This window comes from Dicentrarchus labrax, unplaced genomic scaffold, assembly GCF_905237075.1.
Source record: "Dicentrarchus labrax unplaced genomic scaffold, dlabrax2021, whole genome shotgun sequence".
Taxonomy (NCBI): domain Eukaryota; kingdom Metazoa; phylum Chordata; class Actinopteri; family Moronidae; genus Dicentrarchus; species Dicentrarchus labrax.
In genome coordinates, this window is record NW_026136714.1 from 9,068,722 (window position 1) to 9,090,358 (window position 21,637).

General features: G+C 43.9%; 1 protein-coding gene across 7 annotated transcripts in view; it reads right to left on the reverse strand.

Moving 5' to 3' along the window:
• Window positions 1-80: 80 nt before the first annotated feature.
• smtnb (smoothelin b) overlaps window positions 81-21,637 on the reverse strand; it is a 48,650-nt gene continuing 27,093 nt past the window's right edge. For 3 of the 7 annotated variants that reach the window (XM_051422002.1, XM_051422006.1, XM_051422007.1), the window contains 14 exons: window positions 20,629-21,335; window positions 19,181-19,232; window positions 17,593-18,198; window positions 15,497-15,570; window positions 7,725-7,901; window positions 7,364-7,439; window positions 7,089-7,121; window positions 5,993-6,166; window positions 5,679-5,741; window positions 5,486-5,567; window positions 5,222-5,398; window positions 5,003-5,129; window positions 4,701-4,852; window positions 81-1,750 (listed from right to left, as the gene is read on the reverse strand). In XM_051422002.1, coding sequence (XP_051277962.1) covers window positions 1,588-1,750; window positions 4,701-4,852; window positions 5,003-5,129; window positions 5,222-5,398; window positions 5,486-5,567; window positions 5,679-5,741; window positions 5,993-6,166; window positions 7,089-7,121; window positions 7,364-7,439; window positions 7,725-7,901; window positions 15,497-15,570; window positions 17,593-18,198; window positions 19,181-19,232; window positions 20,629-21,335 — 2,663 coding nt within the window. In that variant the 3' untranslated portion in view covers window positions 81-1,587. Of the gene's footprint in view, window positions 1,751-2,861; window positions 3,054-4,700; window positions 4,853-5,002; window positions 5,130-5,221; window positions 5,399-5,485; window positions 5,568-5,678; window positions 5,742-5,992; window positions 6,167-7,088; window positions 7,122-7,363; window positions 7,440-7,724; window positions 7,902-15,496; window positions 15,571-17,592; window positions 18,199-19,180; window positions 19,233-20,628; window positions 21,336-21,637 lie in introns of all 7 variants that reach the window. The other 4 variants (XM_051422004.1, XM_051422003.1, XM_051422009.1 and 1 more) reach the window with 4 other exon arrangements.

Below are 21,637 nucleotides of genomic sequence, written 5' to 3' on the forward strand. Positions count from 1 at the left end.
AATGTTAGATAATAATCTGGTACAGGGAATAAAAATGTGTTTTATGAGACGATTCAGAACAATTATCCCCCACAAACAAATTCATTTCTCAAATTGGTTTAATTTCCATTCACATTTAACTGTAGTGCACAGAAACATGAAATTATAATGTGTTTAAGCTCTTATGTACAGCACTCACTGCCTTGTGGAAGGTATTCATTTTTCAGTTGGCAGCAGTGGAATAATTCTCAAGTCATTTTTCTAAATCTACAAAAACAGAGCTTTAAGAAATACATTTCATCAAAATCAGCTCTGATTGGATTTTAGACATCTCAAAAGGAACCATAATTTTACAAGCTGGATTAAAATTTTCCCTAGCTTAATGTCATAAAATAAACAATAGGCAGTAATGTTCAGTCATTATTGCTTATAAACTTTAAACAGAAAGCCGGCTTTCATCATGCCTGTTAATTTGTCCAAAGAGTGACTGCGATTCGTTTCACAAAACATTGTGGTAGCTTGAGTTTATCGACTCACTTTGAACAAAACCTTTGAAAGCATATTGTACACACTAACAAAATACAAAATAATATATTTAAAAAAAAATCTACTCAAGCATAAATAAGTAGCCCGCTAAAAGAGCTGTGTGTGAGTGTGTTTGGCAGGACAAGGCAGTGATGCTGGGCGATGATGGCAGCACCGCTGTGAGTTTTTTTTTTGTACATATGCTGTCAGACAAACAGAGCAAAACTTGCTGGACTACAGACATTTTTGTTGTTAGAATAATATTATTGTTGATGCAATGTTCATAAAACCTGAAACATGTTCTCAGTAGCACTGTATAGTTCAGAAAGGTGAGATTACTCAGTGTTGGACTCAAGCAATAATGCTGCATCCATGTGAGCAATGAAAAGAGAACACTCCTGTGCTCATGTTTTAAATAGTAATATGCTAATTGCTTACATGAACATGAGAATAATAACTTAGTTAAAATACTTTAAGCCAACCACGTTTGGTAAAAATTAAAAAGTACCGAAATGAAACCAAATAACGCATCATATGGTAGGGTATGTTTTTGTTCTTCAGTTATAATTACCAGCAACAGCAATGCTAGCAAATAATAATTACAAATGTGTAGCAGAAAAAATGTAGGTATAAATAAATTAATAGGGGAAATACTATAAAAATATTTCTCTTCTCTCTTGATGTGTTTTTCAGTACGGTGGCGTAGTGAAACAGCCACTGTGGTTAAATATCACCTAGTACAAAGCTGATTTTGAGTACAAAACTTTAAAGCTTAAAAGGTAGTCTTTTAAAAAACTTTGGTGCCCTCTCGCTGGAGAAAGATGGACTTAACACTGTGTTCAGAGGAGAACTGAAATATTGTATACACATCACCACTGCCAACAAAGATAATACGCAATCTGATAAACACACGCACACACACACACACACACAATCCCTAACTTGTCCCTCACGGATGTGTAACTCTGTGACCTGCGCTGTCAGTGTGAGGGCGGTCATCAGGTGAGGATGGAGCTGAGGAGTGGTCAGGGCTGGTGATGGGAGAAGGAGGTTGGGGTTGACGCCACGTTGAGGGCTGAACGCTTAACTGACCAGAAGGTCACAGGGCCGACCCATGGACATCTCGTATCTGCGCAGGTGGTTGACCAGAGACTGTACGTAGGTGAAGACACATTTGGAGTCGGGTTTATTACCCATGATCATCATGTCCTCCACTTCCAGCAATGGCATGCAGTTGGCGTAGGTCCTGAGGAAGAGGCATACGAGAAAGACAGTGTGTGTGAGAAAGACGAGGATGAACAGATGAAGTGGGATAGGACCAGAGACGCAGTGGAGAGGGGGATATTCTCTTCAGACTTCATATTTAGTCATCCATTAGGTGCTTTCTTGGGATCATTAACCATTAACAGGTGGAACTGCAATAGGTAAAAAAGCTACACACATACACACACCTATCTGTACTGACCAACTCTGGCCCTTCCTTGTTGTGGTTATGCTCTACTTTCTTTAGCCGTTTTTGTCTTAGTTTTCTTTAAACCACTGTGTGGAAAACCCTTTAAAAGCTCTCTATAAATAAACTTCTGTAATACAGTGTGTTTTTTTTTAAATAAACAGTTTTAGGAACTGAGACCTCACGTGTGAGCTATGCAGCGAGTGACCACAGGGTGGCATTATCTCCACATACTACAAACCCTCTGACACAAACAAAGAGTAGAGTAACAGGAACAGACCAATCATACATCTCCTGCATGAGAAAATAAATGTCTACAACATAAAGTCTGTTTTGTTATTTAGGGAACTGAAGACATGAGTCATTCAGCACTTTGCTGTTACAGTATCTTTGAAAGGCTTTACAAGCCAAGTGCATAAACACCTGTAGACTCACACTTGATAAAAAGTCAATGGACAACACAGCCTTTCCATTCTCTGCTTTGTTTCTTAAGTCCTCAGTTTGAAACATTGTGATACTGCAGTTCCTTTTAAAGTGTTGAGCTGCAGATGGTCCTGGCTCTCTGCCTGGGCCATAGTCTGGCTATGCAGAAATGCACACATGGACACACACACACACACACACACACACACACACACACACACACACACACACACACACGCACACACGCACACACGCACACACGCACACACACACATACCATGTTTGGTACTTTGGACCTCAGTAGCTTCAGATTAACATGAAGGATCAAATATCCAAAAGCAGCCAATAAAGGAGTTTTCTGAACCACTATTTTTTATATAAATCCTATCAGCTGCTTAAAATATGCACTTACACACACTCATACACACCCCCTCCATCCCATTAAGTCTGTCCGAACCAAAGTGAGGTTCTTTCGTAGGCTCACCCCCTCTCTCTCACCATGGGTTCAGATTTAGGTGGGGTGCGACTCTAGGAGGAGTTTTTGGTTTTAACCAGGCCCTTCGTCACCAGACCCCTGTAGAACTCCTGCAGGTACGTATACACACACTTCCAATCCGGCTCGCGCATCTTCACCATGTCGTCCACATCCAACAGCTGGGGGCAGTCCACTAGTTTCCTGTGCCCACACCCGGCAGGGGGGAGATGGGGGAGGACGAGGAAAAGGAAGAAAAGGCAGACCCAAACAGAGAGAAAGAAAGAGGACAAGGAGGACCAGGAGGAAGTACAGATAAGAAAAAGAGAGAAGGAACAGGACAGATAGTGGGACACATTGTGGGAAAGAGTGTAAAAGAGGAGGAGAAAAAAAACAGATAAAGCAGTGAGCAGCCAAATGAAAAAGATTGAGGGTGAAAAGACAGAGGGAGAGAGAAAGGACACAAAAAGAAACAATAACATTACATTCTCGTGTTCACAAATATATCCATGAGTTGACATGCTTCATGAACATCATGATACATACAGTATGTGGCAAACACACACACATACATACATAAGACAAAACAAAATGTCAAATGAGCGTCACGTGATGCTCATTTAGCCTTTTTGTTTGTTGTTGTTTTTTTCTGTGCACTAAGACAAGAGACTTCCGACCATTTCAATACGACTACATTTTGTCACAAATACGATGAAAAAAACAACAATGATTCTGCAAAAAAATAAAAAAAAACACACACAAAAGATACAACCATATGGTGACTCTAAAAACACACTCGTGCACAGGATGGTGTGTGAGTGTGTTTGTGTTGTGATTCCAGATAACACCAAACTGCTGGGTCAGGAGTGCCCGAGGGAAGTGAGTGAGTGCAACACAAAGGTGGAAAGATGGGGGGGGCTGTGGTTTGGTGACACTCCGGTGTTGAGAGCAATAAATAATTGATATAAACATCAGCATGGACGATATCCTACTGGTAGCATGTGAACACACATACACACACAGAGGTGGGTGGGGGGGCATCACAAGTGTGAATGGTGTGATGAAAGAGGGATGAGAGAGAGAGAGAAGCACAGGAGAGGAAAGAGATTAGGAGTCAAAAGGAGGGGGGATATTGGAGGCATAGCCGAAAGCTCGTCCATTCTTTTTAACCTGGTGGTTGTCTGGGGAGGGTTTGCTCATGGGTCTCTGGTTTAGAGCAGACGGAGAGTGTCACAGTGGTTACTCATGGTAGAGGACAGATGAGAGTGGAGGTTTAGAGGTGGAGTAATTAGGGTAGTGGCAGTAATGGGGCTCGCTCAGCCTTGAGGTAGTGCGATACACCTGGGAGAGACAGGGAAAGTTAACACCGGGACATCAGCCGAGGAGCTTCCACATGTTTTCAGTCCGCCTCCGTACTTTAGGCTCAAGTGGATGTTGACAAAGAGCAATACTGAATAAATCTAGGAGTGGATTTTACAAAGGAACGAGAGGAGGTGATGTGAAAAGTTTGTATAATGCAAATAAATGTGTTGGTTTGGGCCAGAAACGGCACAGAAACACTGGTTTGGATTGTTTGATTTTCATTGTGTGTTCACTCGGTGACTGCCTCGGGTGGGAGATAACATTTATTATCTTTAAGCTTAAGAGAGCTTAAATCTAAGCATGTAGCTTCTTCTGCTGGGTTCTCTTCATATTCAAAAATAAAGGCTCCCTGCAGTTGATGTGGTTTCTCCAACAAAGTCGGTTGATGCTCTCACTTTCCGTCAAAACTTAACAACAATAAAATAACTGATGTGGTTAGTGGACATGTTACTGGGACAAAACATTTTTTTTTTGTGTGCGTGTACTCACTCTGCAGTGCTGAAGGCAACCTCAAAGTTTTGCCTGCGGTTGCTGGGGCTCAGGGCGCTGTAGTCAAACGATTCAGGGAAAAAATTGTGCACCAGGGCACAAAATGCCATGCCATTACTCCAGCTGGATGAAAAATTTTGAATATCCACATGCTGAGGGAGAAGACAAACAGAATAAATACAGAGGCAATGATAGATAAGAGATGGAAACATTCCCAGAGTAGGAGAACATTATCAGCTACAGCTTCACTGGCTGACATTAAAGATGAGCACACAGTGCGTTGCTGTGGCTGCTTGACTCACCTCATAGGAGCGGGTCTTGGCGCGGCACCAGTCGAGCAGCATCTGCTTGATGGAGTTTGCGTTGGGCACTCCAAAGCTGGTGGAACGCTGAACCTTGTTTACCTTGGCGACCGCTTGATTTCCAGGGCTAAAAGAAAAGTTAAGTTTGTGTTAATATTTACATGCTTTCACCTGCTCCTTTTCTTTCTTTGGTAGCAATACCTCTGTGTTTATCCTTACCCTCCTCCCTCCTTCTCCAGCTTCTCTATCATGGCTTTGCGGGCCTGCATGGCAGAGGTCTTCGGCAGTGTCTGAGCCCTCATCAGCTCCTTGCGCCTCTCCGCCTGCCTCCGCTCCACAGCGGCCAAACCACCGCCGCCGCTGCGAGATGATGAGTCATCCTCGCGATCAAACACACTGAGGCAGGGATACGTAGAGCGAGTTAATTTGTGAAAGTGGATTTTAAGTTTAGTGTAATCACTGCACTGACGTTTCACAACCTACCTGCCCACTTTTTTGCTTGTGTTAGAGGAAGAGGATGATGTGGAAGAGCTAAAGCTGTATGATTTTGACTGGACTGTCCCTCCTGAAATAAGAAACAAACACAGAGACAAATGAATGCTATTGGTGATGAGACTGTAATGACTGCACAGTATTGTAAGAGAGCCAGAGAGAGCAAAATAAAGTAATGACTCACTGTCTGTTTTCTGCACATAACTGGCCTCAACCATAGTGCTGCGTGATGATCTGCTCCCATCATCTAAACACACAAATACACACTTTAAATGATTAATATATTGGACAGGGTCCATTTCATGACAGTCAGTGCTCTTATAATTATTTTCTATCCGCTTTAACTGTTTTTCCCTGAGATTTGTTTGTTGCGATTGTAAAATAAGAAGTCACTGTAAATAAGAACTGTTTCTTTGTTGACTTGAGTGGTTAAATACAGGTTCAATAAAGGTTTAAAGAACATTCAGAAATGGACAGGAAAAGAAGAGAAAAAACTACCAGACTTGGCGAAGCGGTCTGTCTTGGTGACTTGACTGTGGCTGGAGCCATCCGCTGACTTCTCCACCTTCCTCATTACCACCTCTCCTGCTCCGACCCCAGCGCGACCCTTCTGTGCTTCTCTCTGCTGCCGGAGCTCCTGCAGACGGGTCTCGCGCTCCTTTTCTCTCTGGTCTGGGGAGGAGGAGAGGAGAGGAGACAAGAGAAGGGATGGAAAGGTGGTGGGGAAGGTGGAGAGATGATGTCAGTGGAAAAAGAGGAGGAGGAGGACAAGAGGTCCTAAACAAACTGCCAGCACCTCATCTGACTGCCACAAAGATGGATTAAAAAAGGGCTTCCAAATTTGAGGCGATACATTTCAGCATTCTTTCCACAGTACCGTAAAATTCCTCTGAACACACAAACACCCGCAGGTGGGAGGCTCACAGCTGAGCCAAAGCTGTCAAGTAATATGCACTGCACAAACATCACAGATCAAAAAGAACAAACGCACTCTGATTGTCCCTGTGGAAGGCTGTGCCAAATTCAGTAATGTCCAGAATACAGATACCTTCACATGTGCACTGCTACCTCCAGCTTTTATCTGAGTGTGTAGTTAAACATACAGTGCAGTGTTGATCTTAGACATTTATTTTTAAACTCTATATGATTCTGTCTGATATTTTGTTCTATATTTGCAGAGGTTAAGGCACTAAGGGCTGTCTCGAACCCTTTGTATGTTTGATGCGACTGAATGCACTGAACTTTCACAGACTTTACTAGTGACAGATCTTGGAATCCAATTAAGAGGTTTAACTGTCAGCTCAATGCAAACAGACGCTTGGTAAAACCATATGGTGAGTGTCCACTGCAAAACAAAATACACCAAATGTGGTTTCAGTAACAATGTTGCAGCACACTGAGGTGAGTGTGAAACAACAGCATTCATGCACGTTAACAAATCTGTCAACATATCCTTCATTATCCACCAGCGAGATACGAGAGATACACGGTTTAAAAATTGTAGTGGTTTGAAAATGACAGGATAGTGCACGCAAAAAGTCAAACGCAGGCAAGTATCAACTGTTAATGCACACTGCACACCAACCTGCCCTACCTATTTCCTCTTGAGTACATCCCAGCATGACCTCTGAGGGCAGAATGGATAAAAATAATGTGGAAATTGCAATTTGTTTAAAACTTGTACAGAAATGACAGATACTGATAATCCTGAGGAGGAATAAAGTATATTAAAAATCATCAGGCTTCATTAGAATGAGGCAGTGTGTCCTTTGATGATTTGAAAGAAAGCAGTGGTCCTGAAAGAATTAATGGAGCAAAAACTTTCAAGTGATTGAAGTAACAGAAGATTGATTTTCTTAATGCCGTTACCTCTCTTTCGCTTGCGAAGGTCTCTCATGGCTGCACGGATCATCTTCCTCTCCTCAAAGTCTTTTGACTCATCGAGCTGTGGAAGGAAAAAAAAAAAAAAAAAAAAAACAAATGGAAACAATGAGACATCATTCCTCACACAAAGCTGAAGTGGCATGGACCTATTTATGCATGCAGTTCTAACGTAGCATTGTGCATACCCACAACACTGGGCTGTGACTTTTCCAGATATACTCACACATAGCTGGCAAGATTTACTGCTAATACACAAACTTTCTGCATGACTGAAGCTGCTCTATTCATTACAAAGTGGAACTTTAAAATCTAAATCATCCAGAATTATAACTTGGGTGTGAAGTACCATTTTGTCAAGGAGCTCTTCATCCTCGATAGCAGCCAGCTGTTCAGCAGTCAGTTTTCCGGAGCGCTCATCAGGCTTGGCCAGAGTGCTGGAGCCGTTGGGGATGGCTGGGACATGACACGGCACCTGGACAGATGAAAACACCGGCTCAGAGGCCACAACGGGCTCTGTCTCCATCTGCACAAGACACAAACACAAACAGCGTGAGCAAGAGCAAGAGGACATACACGCAGGCGCACAGTTACATAAATTACTCTGATTGCAGAGTTGACATTATATAAATTAACATAATAATAATGAATAAAAAGGTAATTGTGACCTTAGTTGATGCACATAGCATTGCCATCTGAGTGCTCCTACAAGCAGTATCCCCTGACCTGGAGCTAAGGTTTTAAGTTGGACACTTATGAAACCATGATGACGGTTTAAAAAAACCAAAAGACATTTGGGATTTAATAAGCACAAGAGGATTTTTGTTAAAGACACTGCAGCCATAATAGGCCTGAGTGTGTGAGGTAGGCTCCCTCTTATAATCTCTTTTTGTACCAAGACTGCCCACTCACCATATCTCATCATTTCTTCCATCCCCTCTGCCTTCTAGCCATGAGCCATGAGAGGGTGACAGTAAGCACAAGAGAGCGAGAGCAACTCTGCCAAGTTACTGTTAACGTAGTTCATGGAGTGTGACTGACACACTGAGTGTCTAAATGATACTGAACTGCTGCGAACCAAGAGTTTATGTGACAGGTACGGCTGGAAGATGGGAACAATGCATTAGCAAATATAAACTCAGAGGAAAAACATCCAAAGCCATCCTTTCTGGTAAGCCCACCACAGAAAGAGTGGTGAGTGCAGGAGCAAAAGAGAACATGCTGAAGAGGAAGTAGAGCACCACGAGAACAAATATAACATTATAGGTGATTAAAGTAAACCTGGCTCTACCCGCATATTCTTAGTGATCATAAATCCTACTGAAAACACCTCTTAAATTTTCATATGGTGCTGAATGCCTGTGGCAGACTATGGGCTCTAGCTGTGGCTTCAGTGCTTTTGTTGTAACTGAGTCCGGGTCCAGATATAGCTCAGACAGCTGGCCCTGTCCCTGTCCACAGCTGCCTAGCCTCCTCCCTGCAGGCCCCAGCCAAGCCAGGTCTCACTAGGGAGGGACAATGCCCAGCATAGCCACAGTGCTGCATGATCACGGGTGGCCACTGGTTTTAAGACTTTTCTGGACATGGGACAGACTGGACTGAGAGGCACTTGACCGACGAGGAATGTTTTGGGACACAACATAGCTAAACACAGGGCTCTGAGTCAAGCAATGAGGGAATGCGTGTGGGGTGAGAAAATCCCAGATAACCTTCATGCCCGAGTGATGTTCAGCTTCAGTGTACACATCAGCATCTGAGTCACTGTGGCATAACAATCCTAGTAGTAATAGTTTTACTCTAATGGGAGAAGGGCTATAATCCTTTGAAACGTTTTGATTCACTACTTGCAACACAGTCTCCACCAGCAGAATTATGAATAGCTAAAATAGGAGAAAATGGCCAGATAAGGTCACCCCTTATTATCACAATCTGCTGCTGCTGCTGAGGAGAGTAACCTAAGTAGTCATTTAAAGCCATCACCTTTACTGGAGCAGTTGACTGGCAGACCCAGCTGTCTTTGCAGGATTAGACAGGAATATGAACTCTGGCTGGTTGAATAACCTAAGATAATGCAGCAAATACTCAATATCCCTCAAAATGTCACCAGTGCAACATAAGCATACACCCACGCAGGGTTTATTATGGGATTTCAAGAGTGCAAAGAAATAACAAGGCTAAAGATGAGGGCCAAGTTATCCTGACATGCCATAAAGCTGTGCATCGATCGATAAAACAGGAATGTAAGACTTTAAATCCCATTCTTGTTTTAAAGGCAGAAAAGTATAACCTTTTTGAAAAACATCTAAAGCCAAGTATGTCCCAGCCAAAGTGAAGATTATATATGCTTTTATGAAGCTTAAGGCCAGGGCCACTGTTCCATACTCATTCTTTCCCCCCACCAGGAAGTGTATCCACTCAAAGGAACACTTGCATGCAGACACACACACGAGTGCTAGCCAGGACACGAACAGAAACACATGGTGTTAGAGGATTGAAATACCTCCTTGACAGATTGTAGTGAAGTCCTCCACATAAACACAACCTGTCAAAACTGACTGACAGCCGAGATGGTCAGGCTTTTTTTTTTTTATGAAGTGAGGCCATTATGTCAGATTAAAACCAACGGAAAGATAAGAGAGATGGAACAGTAGGTCAGCAAGTATGTGAGCAGAGCAGAGTGTCACTGGCATGGTGCGTTAAACTCACGGCCAGCTGATCCAACGGTATTGTCAACAGTGGAACAAAAGACATTCCCATTCTTCAAGCAGCTTATCTGAATTAAAAAGGGTCATGATCAGAACCATTAACAGAAAGCAGTACCGTGCTGTTGTTGCAAGAAATGTTTGCCATCAGAGAAGGAGCAGAGAGCGAGCGGCAGGTTGCGAAGGTAGGCGGGTGAGGGACAGGTGAAGGCCCCGAATTCTGAGGTGTACTTGTCTCTGTAGATACAGAGTCTGAGTCCTGGGGACATGATATAGGTTCCTGAGGTGTGCTTGATAGAGTATCCAGAGAAGTGCTGGCTGGAGTGTCTTGGGGTGCAATGGATGGAGAATCTTGGGGAGTGCAGGAGGAAATATCATGTGGTGCTTCAAGTGCAGTACCCTGCGTTGTGCAGGATGGAGGATCACTGGATGAAGTTGGAGGATCACTGGGTGAAGTTGGAAGATCACTGGGTGAAGTTGGGAGATCACTGGGTGAAGTTGGGAGATCACTGGGTGAAGTTGGGAGATCACTGGGTGAAGTTGGGAGATCACTGGGTGAAGTTGGGAGATCACTGGGTGAAGTTGGAAGAATACTGGAACGAGTTGGAGGATCACTGGAAGGAGTTTTGGTTTCACATGGAATTGAAGGTGAGCTTTCCTTGCTGGGCAACACATGTAGTAAGGGATCAGGTAGCCCCATTACCTGGCACAGGGTCTCCACTTGCCTCACCAGTCTTTCTTGCTGAATCCTGAGCCTCAGGTTCTCATCCTGTAACCTGGCAAGGGCTTCAGCCAGAGGAGCCACTTGAGCTGCTGCCTCCTCTAGACGGGCATCCACTCGCTTCCCAAACACCTGCATGTCACTATGGATCTCCCCCACTGCACACCGTAATGTTAATTCAAATTTCCTCTTGTAAAACTGCTCCTCTTCATCCTCTGCCTCTTCCTGAGCAAGCAGATCACCAATCACCTCCTCCAGGCCAGACTCGGCACAAGCACTATCTGGACATCCCAAAGCCTCTGGAGCCTCTGAGGCTGGGAGAAAGTCCAGGTTCACTCCAGGCATGGCCAGACCAGCTGCACTCGATTTCACACTGACCAAAGTCCTTTTAGTTTAAATCCACTCAAGTGGCCCAAAACTCAAGTTACAGCTTAAGATCAGAGAAATCAAAAGGTTGTGGCCTTTTCAGATGTGGGGGCAGAAGGTGTCCTCTCGGTCAGTCTGTCTACAGAGACTTTCCAAAACAATGCAAGTTCTTTATACCCCCAGCAAATCCCCCCTCTTTACTGGTCGACACCCTGACAGCCAATGAGCATACAAGGAATCCCGTTTCCCAGGCAGCAGTAGCCCCACCCACCTTTTTCCAGGTGCCATGGACATGTCTATTTATCTCCTGCCTCGCCATTATTCCAGTGAGGCTGTCAGTCCTGGGGCACTGGTCAAGGCCGGTGGGGCAACAATTTAGAAAACTCAACCCTCCCTCTTTCAACTTTCCTTTTATTTAGAGCCCTTGTCCTTCACACCTCGACTGGCAGGCAATGATGTTTAGATGTGGCTGTAAGCCTGGGCTGAGTAGAATTATATGCAAGTGTTGCACTCCTTTTCAGATTGCTTTCTGACAAAAATGCAACTGAGTATTGACTAATCAGGTCAGTTGTGTTGCAAAGGAGACCTCCAGAGGGAAGATCAATCCATGAAGGACAAAGTGTTTAGGGCCATGAAAGAGCAGACTGGGTAACCAGTGACAGTGAGCTGTGGCCCAGTTACCCATGGCTCTGAGGAAGGATGTTGGGAAGGACATTAAGGCCCTTCCAAGATTTTGTTTCAGGCTTCCTAGCAAAGCAGCGGGGACCCTGCTGCTTCTCACATGGATGCTCCAAGTGCTTCTGTGTTAAATTAAGAGCTCTCCAAGAGCAGTGACAGAAGTCCGTGCGTATGTTGTTTATAGTGTAAGATGCTCAAGTACATCTTCTAAATGCTTACTGAAGATTTATTGGCATATTGCAGTATATGCAGAAAAAAATCAAAGAGTAATGTACATACTGTATCTCTGAGTGCAGTCTGAGTAGAAGCATAAGGCTACACATGACAAAATGTGATACGCCTGTAATTCTTGATTACATGCCAATATATCACAAGCATTAAACTAATTTGAAAAAGTTCAAGCACAACAGAAGAGGCAGCTGTATATATTTGTACCATAATAATTTAATGCTGTGACTGTATAACCAATATGTTTACACAAATGTACAATGCATGAATCATCTAATATCAAAACAATCAGGACTGGTATTCAGTGGAGAACAATGTGGCAAAGGGCAACAGTGGTCTCTCCTGGGATTTACAGGTAAGCAAAACAGTTCCCAGGAACAATGTGGGCCTGAGGGAGAGTGGACAGAAATGTGACTGGCAGCAGAGAAAGTGGGTCAAAACCCAAGAAGGACATGGCTCTTGTCCTACCATGCATCAAAGCATCAAAGCATCAAAGCACTAAAGCCCTGTACACAGCACAGTAGAGCAAAGTGATGTAGAACTCTGTACATATAAAAGTCTGTATTTCTTCTTATTATGGCAGAAACCAATGTAGTAGTGTGCATTGGATGAAAATATATGTGACAGTGTCTATTGTAAAACCTCTGCAGCTATTTATAAGAGGGTTTCCAAAAACAATGGTGTGTAGCCTCCAACAAAAATAAAGCAATGCAGAGATTTCAGACTAAAGAAGAACCAACATAGCAAAGAGGGGAAAACGTCTCTTGAGGAAATCCAAATCTAAGCTGGCAATAAAACATCAGGAATAAAAAGAGAGTGGTTTTGAAATCAAGTTCATGCAGACTTTAGATTTCCTCACACCTTTTCTCCTCAGTTTTCACCCCCCTCTGCAGACCAGGCTTAAATCTGTGACACATGTGAACTGGTTGGGTAACCAGCATATATCATGGATCAGCAGTATGTTAACAATGTGGTCCTTATCCCTCTGTGTGACAGTGAGACAATCTGTCGCTGACGGTAGCCTGTGTAACCACGTTCACACAGCAGCTCTTTACCAGCGTGACCCAAAGCATCGCAGTGGTAATCTCTATGACCACAGGAAACAGACTGACTGTCCTGTCATCACCCTGGTTGTAATGCTAAGGTATTATTTATATTTGTGTTCAAGGCCGAGTGCAGTGGTCAGCACGGACGGACAGCTGAGATGAGCAGGAGCAGCTGTGATCACTTGGAGCAGGAGGCGTCGATAATCAGCTGCCGGTCTCACCTGTCTGAAATGAACTCTCATCACTGCACTAAAATACGACAAGCATCTTGACCTTTTCGTTTAACTTAATCTCAGTCTTGCTTTTATAATAAATAACAAAGAGCAGAATTATCTTTTAAAGTCGTGTTTGTCTTTCAATTGTTTATTTCATCTACAAAGTTCCTCTCAGTTTACCCTCAAATGGATTGTAATTTTTAAGCAATCCACTGCGAGAACTGATGCTATCAGCATCAACATGTTTTATTGGAATTTAAAAAAATACCACTAAGGAAATAGAGGAGGTTGTGAGTACTGAAGTTAGACCACCGAGGAGAAGCCCAGACCACCCAAACAGATCAGAGTCCCAGACAGGAATCACTGTGGTCAATAAACAGCCACCAACAACACTAAACAGGAAGAGCTTATTAAAAGTCATGTTACACCACATATTGCCTTGATATCCCCACACCATGACCGTATACACAAATGTGAAAAGGGTGCCTTACATAAAGCTACTTTAGTCAGAATCCTCTGCTGACACGTCTCCTCCTCTCACACAACCTTGAACTTTGAATAAACCAAGGAAAGTCAGAGAACAGGTGCTCTCTGGATAAATCTGAAGGTAACCACGCTGCCTCCCCCTAGTTGATGCTAACCAACAGTGTCTCCTGCCGTTTTCACTGTTTGTAGGGTAAAACTCGAGCAAACGCAGCACAAGCAGGTGAAATATCAGCCTATCTGATCAATCAATATAGGCATTCATGTATGTAAACCAAAGCTTGTTCTAGCATTCTTCTGGTGGGTTACATTTTTCAGCCAGTGGCTTCACCCTCATCCTCAACAGTTATGAAAAACAGAGCAGAATAGTTACAATTTAAGGCTAAACTAAGGATTGGTGAGTGACACATGAAGCAGGCTATAATCCATACTGTGCTGGTGGGTTGCTGTTGGAAACTGTGAGAAGTCCTGGGAGGTAAATAATCTTTTTTTACATGAAAAAAGCAGATTTCTTTTAACCATAATTTAAAATACATCATGTTTAGTCATATCATACACACGTTAGCACCCACACAGAGATGTTACCTGTATGCCGTTATGGTAATGTTGTAAAAGCACTCTGCTCAGACACGTATAAACCTAATCCCTTGCAGAATCTCTGTCCTCTGTCTGCAAAATCCCTTTTCTAAAAGAAATAATATTGTGCTGTGGTAGCTTAGTTTGTACCTGCCCCTATGTTTTAGCGTCTCAACAAGGGTCTAACTGATGGAGACCGTCTCATTCCAACACCTTAAATTCACCCTGCAGCCTTGTGGAGCCTCCTCCCAGCCCTAATTAACCAGCTCCCTGATCCCATAACCAGATTACCACTGTGCTCCGCACAGGGGGTGAAATACACAGCCATTAAAGAATAAACACAACACCGCCTCTCGTCACCCTCTCAACCCCCCCACTCGTCATTCATGAAGACACTTCCTTTAATGGAGGAGCAAGGAGGTTAAGGAATGAAGCTAATGGGAGTTTAGCAGTTCTTCCTAACCCCAGAGGGGAGATGGGAGGGGGATTGGTTTCTGCTCCTTCTGACAGCAGACACTTTCCGCCATCAGTAAGACTCTGACCACTTTCAGCCTATTCTAGGCGAGAGTTGCATCTTTGGCTTCTAGCCCCCTAAGAAAAGATGTGATGAAGAACTTGTGTCAGCATGTGTTTTAATGGAGCTGGACAGTAATTGGTGTGCATGAAGACACACAGGTGTGATTTAGGAAACATTTCCCAGATAAATCTCAGTGGGCATGGTCTGCTGAGAGAAAACAAGGAATGCCCAGAGCACCTCCCTCTCCCTCTCTCTCCTTCACATACCCTACAAGGACAGATGTGACTGGCTACCCACTCTGTGTTTGATAAACACTGTTCTTCCCTCCTCTCCCTCCTTTTCTCACACTCTGTCTGTCTTTCACTGTCCCGGCTCACTTGCTTTTCAGGCCTTTATAGGTGATTGCCGTGTTAGGGACGCATCAAAAAAACACGGTGGAATTCAATTGATGAAAACAAAACGTTAATCTGTACTCTGATCTGAACTGAGAATGTGTTTTAATGCATGCTTGACAGGTTCTGTCAACATACCGTGGAGCCTCAATGTTGTGATCATTTCCCAAAAAATAATTTGCAATGGCGGGCTGTACCTTGATGGAGGATCCGGAGGAGAGGCTGGATGAGGAGATCTTAAATGGTGTCGCTCTGAGGCCAAGGGTCAACTCTGAAACAGACACACACATTTACATTGATTTTCATTTAATGTTTAAATTCAGGTAGATACACAGATATAGGGTCCTGGCACCAATATGCATGTGTACAGTTGAGGTGTGTGCATTGTCTTGCACTGTGTTGGTGGTAGCCATTAGTCAGTTACATAAGCTGCCATATTGTCATAAACAACATGGACTCATGTCTAACAAGAGACCAGTGAGAAATTGAAGGTGACGACACCTTTAACATAAACAGCCCACTTCATTCACTTCACCTGTAAGAGTACACACATGCATATCCTTGTTGTAACTGGTTGTCAAACCCCCACCTCCCATCCACACCCCCACCTCTTCCCTCCTCTATAAATCATAAAATACAGGTTGAAGAAGACCAGCGCAGCACAGTGTACATTTAAGAGTCATGGTAGGTGCTTGTGAGAGAAATCAGAGACACAATCCCAGTCTGCCTTTAGTCAGTGGGAGAGGGCAGGTTCCCAAAAAAGGAGCCCAAAACCATTAAAGCAAATTGAAACAAAATCGTGTGACCCACGTGTGAAGGAGCCCAGCGGGGCTGCCAATGTGTCCTGTTGGGGGGGGGTACTGTACTGTAATTGCACAGGTCCAGCTTGAGTCTTAAATAAACTGTTTGGGTTGGAGGTCCCAGTTGCTGGAAAGAGCTGAAAGTTAAGACGTCTTGTTTGGACAGACTGTAACAGCAGCTGTAGCAGCTCTGCTTCTGAAACGGACCGAGATTCCTGATATTCATGTTTTTGTTTCATGCAAATAATGAATCCCTGCTGGTGCTGTTTACACTATGAATATGTACTGTGCTGAGTACATATGTTACATTACAGGAACATTGTGTTATCAGGAGAGTAGCATGTCCCCCAACAAAATGCTACATGTTTTAGTAATTCAAAGTATTAAATAGATGTTTTGGTTGTGAAGTGACATAAAGATTTTCTAATTTATGAAAAATCTGATACTATTAGCTCAACACAGCAAGCCTAAACAGGATTATTATTAACTGTGTCAAGTTTCTCCAATCAGCCACCATGTTCACTACTTAGAAAACAGGGCCCACTGTCTTTTTTTCTGTTAAAAGTTATCTTCACAGAGCGCCCTGATGGCCTCGGTGTCAAGGCGCCGACCATGAACTGCATCCTCCCTGGTTCGTGTTCAGCCCTGGGATCTCTGTTTCATGTCCTTTCCCATATCTCTTCCCTGATTTCCTGTCATCTCGCTTCTCATCCTCTACTCTACCTCATTATTTTATGTAAACTACAAGTGTTCACTGAGAGGTGATGGCATTGGACAAAGGGCTCCAGCGACATTCAAACTGAGGATCCTACTGTGTCTAAACCTGCAGGCCACCACTAGTTACCTCATGACTTTGGTTTCTATCTTCTCATCTCTTTTCAGGTAAACTGATCAATGGACCTTCTCATTTAAACACAAGCCCAAATGAGGAGGGAGACAGATGATATCTACATAATGTAACAAACAAAACACTGTACTGTGTGGGCTAGCAGGCTTATTCAATTGCACTACAACAGTATTACTATTCAGTCTGACCTGAGACAGCCAGTTGTTCTTTCCTTTGTCCCAATATACTCTCTGCTACTACTGACCTCACTCCCTCCACACTGCAGCAACTTGCCCACTCTATAACAAACACTCTTCAGTACAACCATGCTGCTGCATATTCAGCCCTAACATCCATCCCCACTCATCTATGTGCTTTGCTTGTTTGGCCTCACAAAAACCATTGTCATCATCCCACTTGTGACCGATTCCTTGGTGCCGGTCGCCTCCCACAGCGACTGGGATTCCATTGTGATGTGTGTGAGTTGACATTAGCGAGGAAAAAAACATACAGTTGCTAAATTAAGATTCATGCTGCCTGAAACACAGTGGGCTGCAGCTTTGCATACTGTATTAACTCCACAAAGAGCATTAAAAGGTCACTGTCATCAAGTTCACCTAAAAAAGCATTGTGCATTAGTTATTTGTGATAAGGTTGAAGCTCCTACCTGCTCTCTGTCCCAGAGCATTAGTGTTGATGCGTGGGGTCATGTTGGTGATGGGCACAATGTTGCCCCTAGCAGAGGATGTAGAGGAGGTGGTGGTGCGCCCATCCTTGATCTCGATCGTGAGGAAAGTCTTCATGTCCGGGTCTGCCTCTCCCTGGGTGACCTGCTGTCCAGCTGCTCTCCCTGGGGTCCTGTCTTCCTTTGAGTTACTGGAGGCGTGCACATCTTTTTCAGCTGGATGCCTCGTCCCACCCATGGAGTTCTGCCATTGGCTAGCTGAAGACAGAGGTTTGTTAGCCACACCTCTTGGCTGAGGTGTGGTGTGACTCTGGGATGCGGCAGAGGTGTGAGACGTGGAGTCCACGTGTGGCCTTGCTGGCCTGTCTCCAGATGTGCTGAGGGATGCTGCTGTGTGTGTAAACAGCTCAGTGGCTTTGGAGAGATTTGCCTGGCCGCTGCTGCCGGAGATGGTCCCATTCCTCAGAGGAGCTTTCTTCACAGCTGGGACATTTTGGCTCTGACTGGGCTCTGTGAACTTGCGCATTCGATCACGCACAGAGTTGGTGCGGTTAAATTGTTCCAGTACAACATCTTTCTTCTCAGGCGCTGTAAAGACATAATGCAGGAGGGGAGTTGAAATCACAAAAACACTTTGCAGCATTCAGTGCAGCAGAGAAATAGAGACTAGATCCCTTCCACTATTCAGGCTGAATTTAGCACACTTATAGTGTGTTGCTCTCGTCATCTCCTCCTCCACATCAAAAGCCCTCTACAAATCCCATTCCTCTTTTACTCCTCTCTCTACTTTTTGTTCCAGCCCCTTTATTTTGCTTGACTTAACTGACTTGACTCCCCCGTTTCAACATCTTTCAGTTGCTATTTTGTGGACTTTTCCGGACATGTTTCTTCCACTCGTGGCTAGTTTTTCTTTCCCTGATCCTTATTTCTGTCAGATAATGTGTACAAAGCTCATGCTTTGGCACAGACCCTCCAATGGAAAAAAAACATTAGTGATTAGAGGAGAAGATATTCAGGTCATCCTAACAAAGAAAAACAGTGGACACAACAATGAGCACTGTCTCGTAGAAAGAGAGAAAATGGTGTATATTATACATATTAACATGTCCTCCTCCCAGCCCTCTCTCCTGTGAGTGGCCCTATACGGTCACACTAATGGCTGAGATTGCCTCCATATACTGGAGTCCTACAGGCTATAAACCATCTGGTGTGATATTATCACACACTTTTAGGTTCCCCTCATGAAGACAATAAATGCAATGAGCAGTCCATAAACTAAATGAAATAAATCTGTGGATATAGAGTTAAATCTGTTGATGTTTTTACAATTAATCAATTAATCATTTAGTCTATCAAATGTCAGGGGAAAAAAATAAAAATGCACAACTTAAGTACAGGAATATTGAATTGTGATTGTTCTTTCCAATCAACAATCCTGAACTATAATTAACAAACAATTAAAAGAGATAACACACCCTCACATTTGAGAAGCTGGAAGTGATGAATCAAAGATTATCAAAATTGATGTTCTTTAATCAGTTCAGGAATAAGAGTTGGACTAGTTTCTTACCAGAATCCTTTGCTTTGCCGTGAGTGAGGGGCAGATCACTGTTAACTGTTATCTAAAAAGGCAAAAAAACAAACAAATATGACAATCAGAAACAGAGGAATCAGTAGAGAAAGTGGATTAAGGGTTAATATGTATTGTGGTTGGATTGACAACCACAAAGCGCACACACACACACACACACACACACACACACACACACACACACACACACACACACACACACACACACACACACACACACACACACACACACACACACACACACACACACACACACACACACACACACACACACACACACGAATCGACCGGTGGTGTTTTCATTATGTAACATTTGTGTTTGGAGTGAAGCGGTGGGCCTCTGTTCTTTTTTTGGCAGTGGGGCCATGATGGGCCCCAGAGTGTTTACATTACTCTCAGGAGACTGAGCATGAGCGTATATAGCGGAGGACAATAAAAGAAGTCCGGGGCCGGCCTTGGGTAAACACATTTAGAGGAGCGACACAATGGCGTCATGGTGACCTGAGCCCCCAAGATGGGAAATGTTGCTTAACAGTGTGTGTTTGTGTGTTCTCTGTACTGTGGGATGAAGAGAGACAGAACCTCTGGCCCCGTCACACTGTCTATCCCTCTCTGACAGCAGGTGAGGCTGACACACGCCGCTGAGGTGAAGCAGAGACAACCAGGTGCACAGTTTGTTTGTGTAGCCAAGTAACAAAAGTTAAACAGCACCTAACAGCAGCTCAGCATCGTATGTTTATGGATGCCGATGTGACCTGGGTGTCACTGAGGAATGGAGCGTCGGGGGTTTCTTGTCAGAGATCATAATAAAATGGAAAGAAAGACAAGGGAGCGATTGGACTGTTGGTGCAAGTGACCGCAGCTATGTAGCTCAACACCCCACTCTAGTGGTGTAGTTATTATAAACACTGTGTATTGCTGTTGCTATTCGTCTGACCCAGTGTACCTAGACCTGTAACTCTGCTGGAGAGGTGAACACCATTCGTTCAAAAGATATTCCCTCGTTTAGTGACAATGGCGGTGGAAAGAGATGAGAGATGTGTCCAGAATGTCTTAAATTTTGTATTTTTATAGTAAAAAAGAATGTCTAACTTGTAACCTATAACCTTTTTCAATGTATTGTTAATATTTTATTAATTATCAAAAGGGAAGAAAAAAAGTCTTTGGGGTTATTCTCAGAAATCAAAGGAGAATAAGTGATTTACAGAGCAGAAAAGAAAACACAAATATATCAGTTTTCACCCTTAAAGGTGTTACATTTAGTTGAGATATGGTGACTGTGAAGCCAAGATCATTTTAATACTCATCAAAGCTCATGAAAGCATTTAGTGAGTGTTTCTCTACTCTGTCATTCAGTATATGTTTATGTATTCATATTTCAGGCACAAAGATAATATTCGTCTGATATAAAGGACGGGATACTCTACCTGTTGTTTCTGCAAGTCATTTTTCCCCTTGCTGCTACCGTTGAGCATCCCATTTGCAGGATCTCTCCGAGATAAAAGTGCCCCATCGGGTTGCTCTTGGTCAATGATATGGTCCTGGTTGGACTGAGCCTGGAGACTTGCTGGGCCGTGGCTTCTGCTCTCGGTTTCTGAATCTGTGCTGTAAGTTGAACCACTCATGGCTACCTCCACCTCCTCCACTGGACCCCTCTCCTCAGAGGACATACTCACACTCTGATCAGATGTCCCCGAGTCAGTCCGTTTCCTCGACAAAAGACCAACGCTGTCTGAAGCCCCAGAACCGAAACGGGGTCTGACGCCGGAGTCTGAGACATCTGAGCCCAGTCTCTGTCTGACGTAGGACTGAGAGCTGATGCTTCGCTCTGATGCTCCAGAGTCTAGCCGACCACGCTGGGAGGGACTCTGGCTCCTGTCTGAGGCTCCAGAGTCCAGCCGGGCTCTGTAGGCGGATCCCAGACTCTTCTCCGAGGTCACAGAATCCAGATTGGACCTTGAAAGCCCAGAGGTCACGCTGCGGTCTGAAGCTGAAGAGTCTGACCTTTGACGATGAGATAGGACCAGCTCAGGCTCTGTGGTCACAGCCTCTCTCGGAGGCTGGATCAGCAGAGGTCCAGAGCCATCATCCTTCACCAGGTGATCAAGTACCAACACCATGCCTGAGTTGGAGCCTGAAACAGAAAACACAAATGAAAGATGAACAATAAATTCCTTTCTGTACCTTGTGGCTTTTGTGATTTTGTAAAAAAATCTGGTTTTCATGTAACTTCTATTCTTCCTCTCACATCAGTACTAAACTAAAGTGAACAGGGTGTTACTGTATGTGAGCAAAGGAAGCAGTAGGTGGTGAAGTCTGAGATTGAAATGATGGAAATGAAATACTTCTGCGGCACTGGGGCCCCATGAGAGGCCAAGCCAGAAAATATCACTCAGGATCACAGAGGAGGCACGTGGAGACATGAGGGGATGTAGG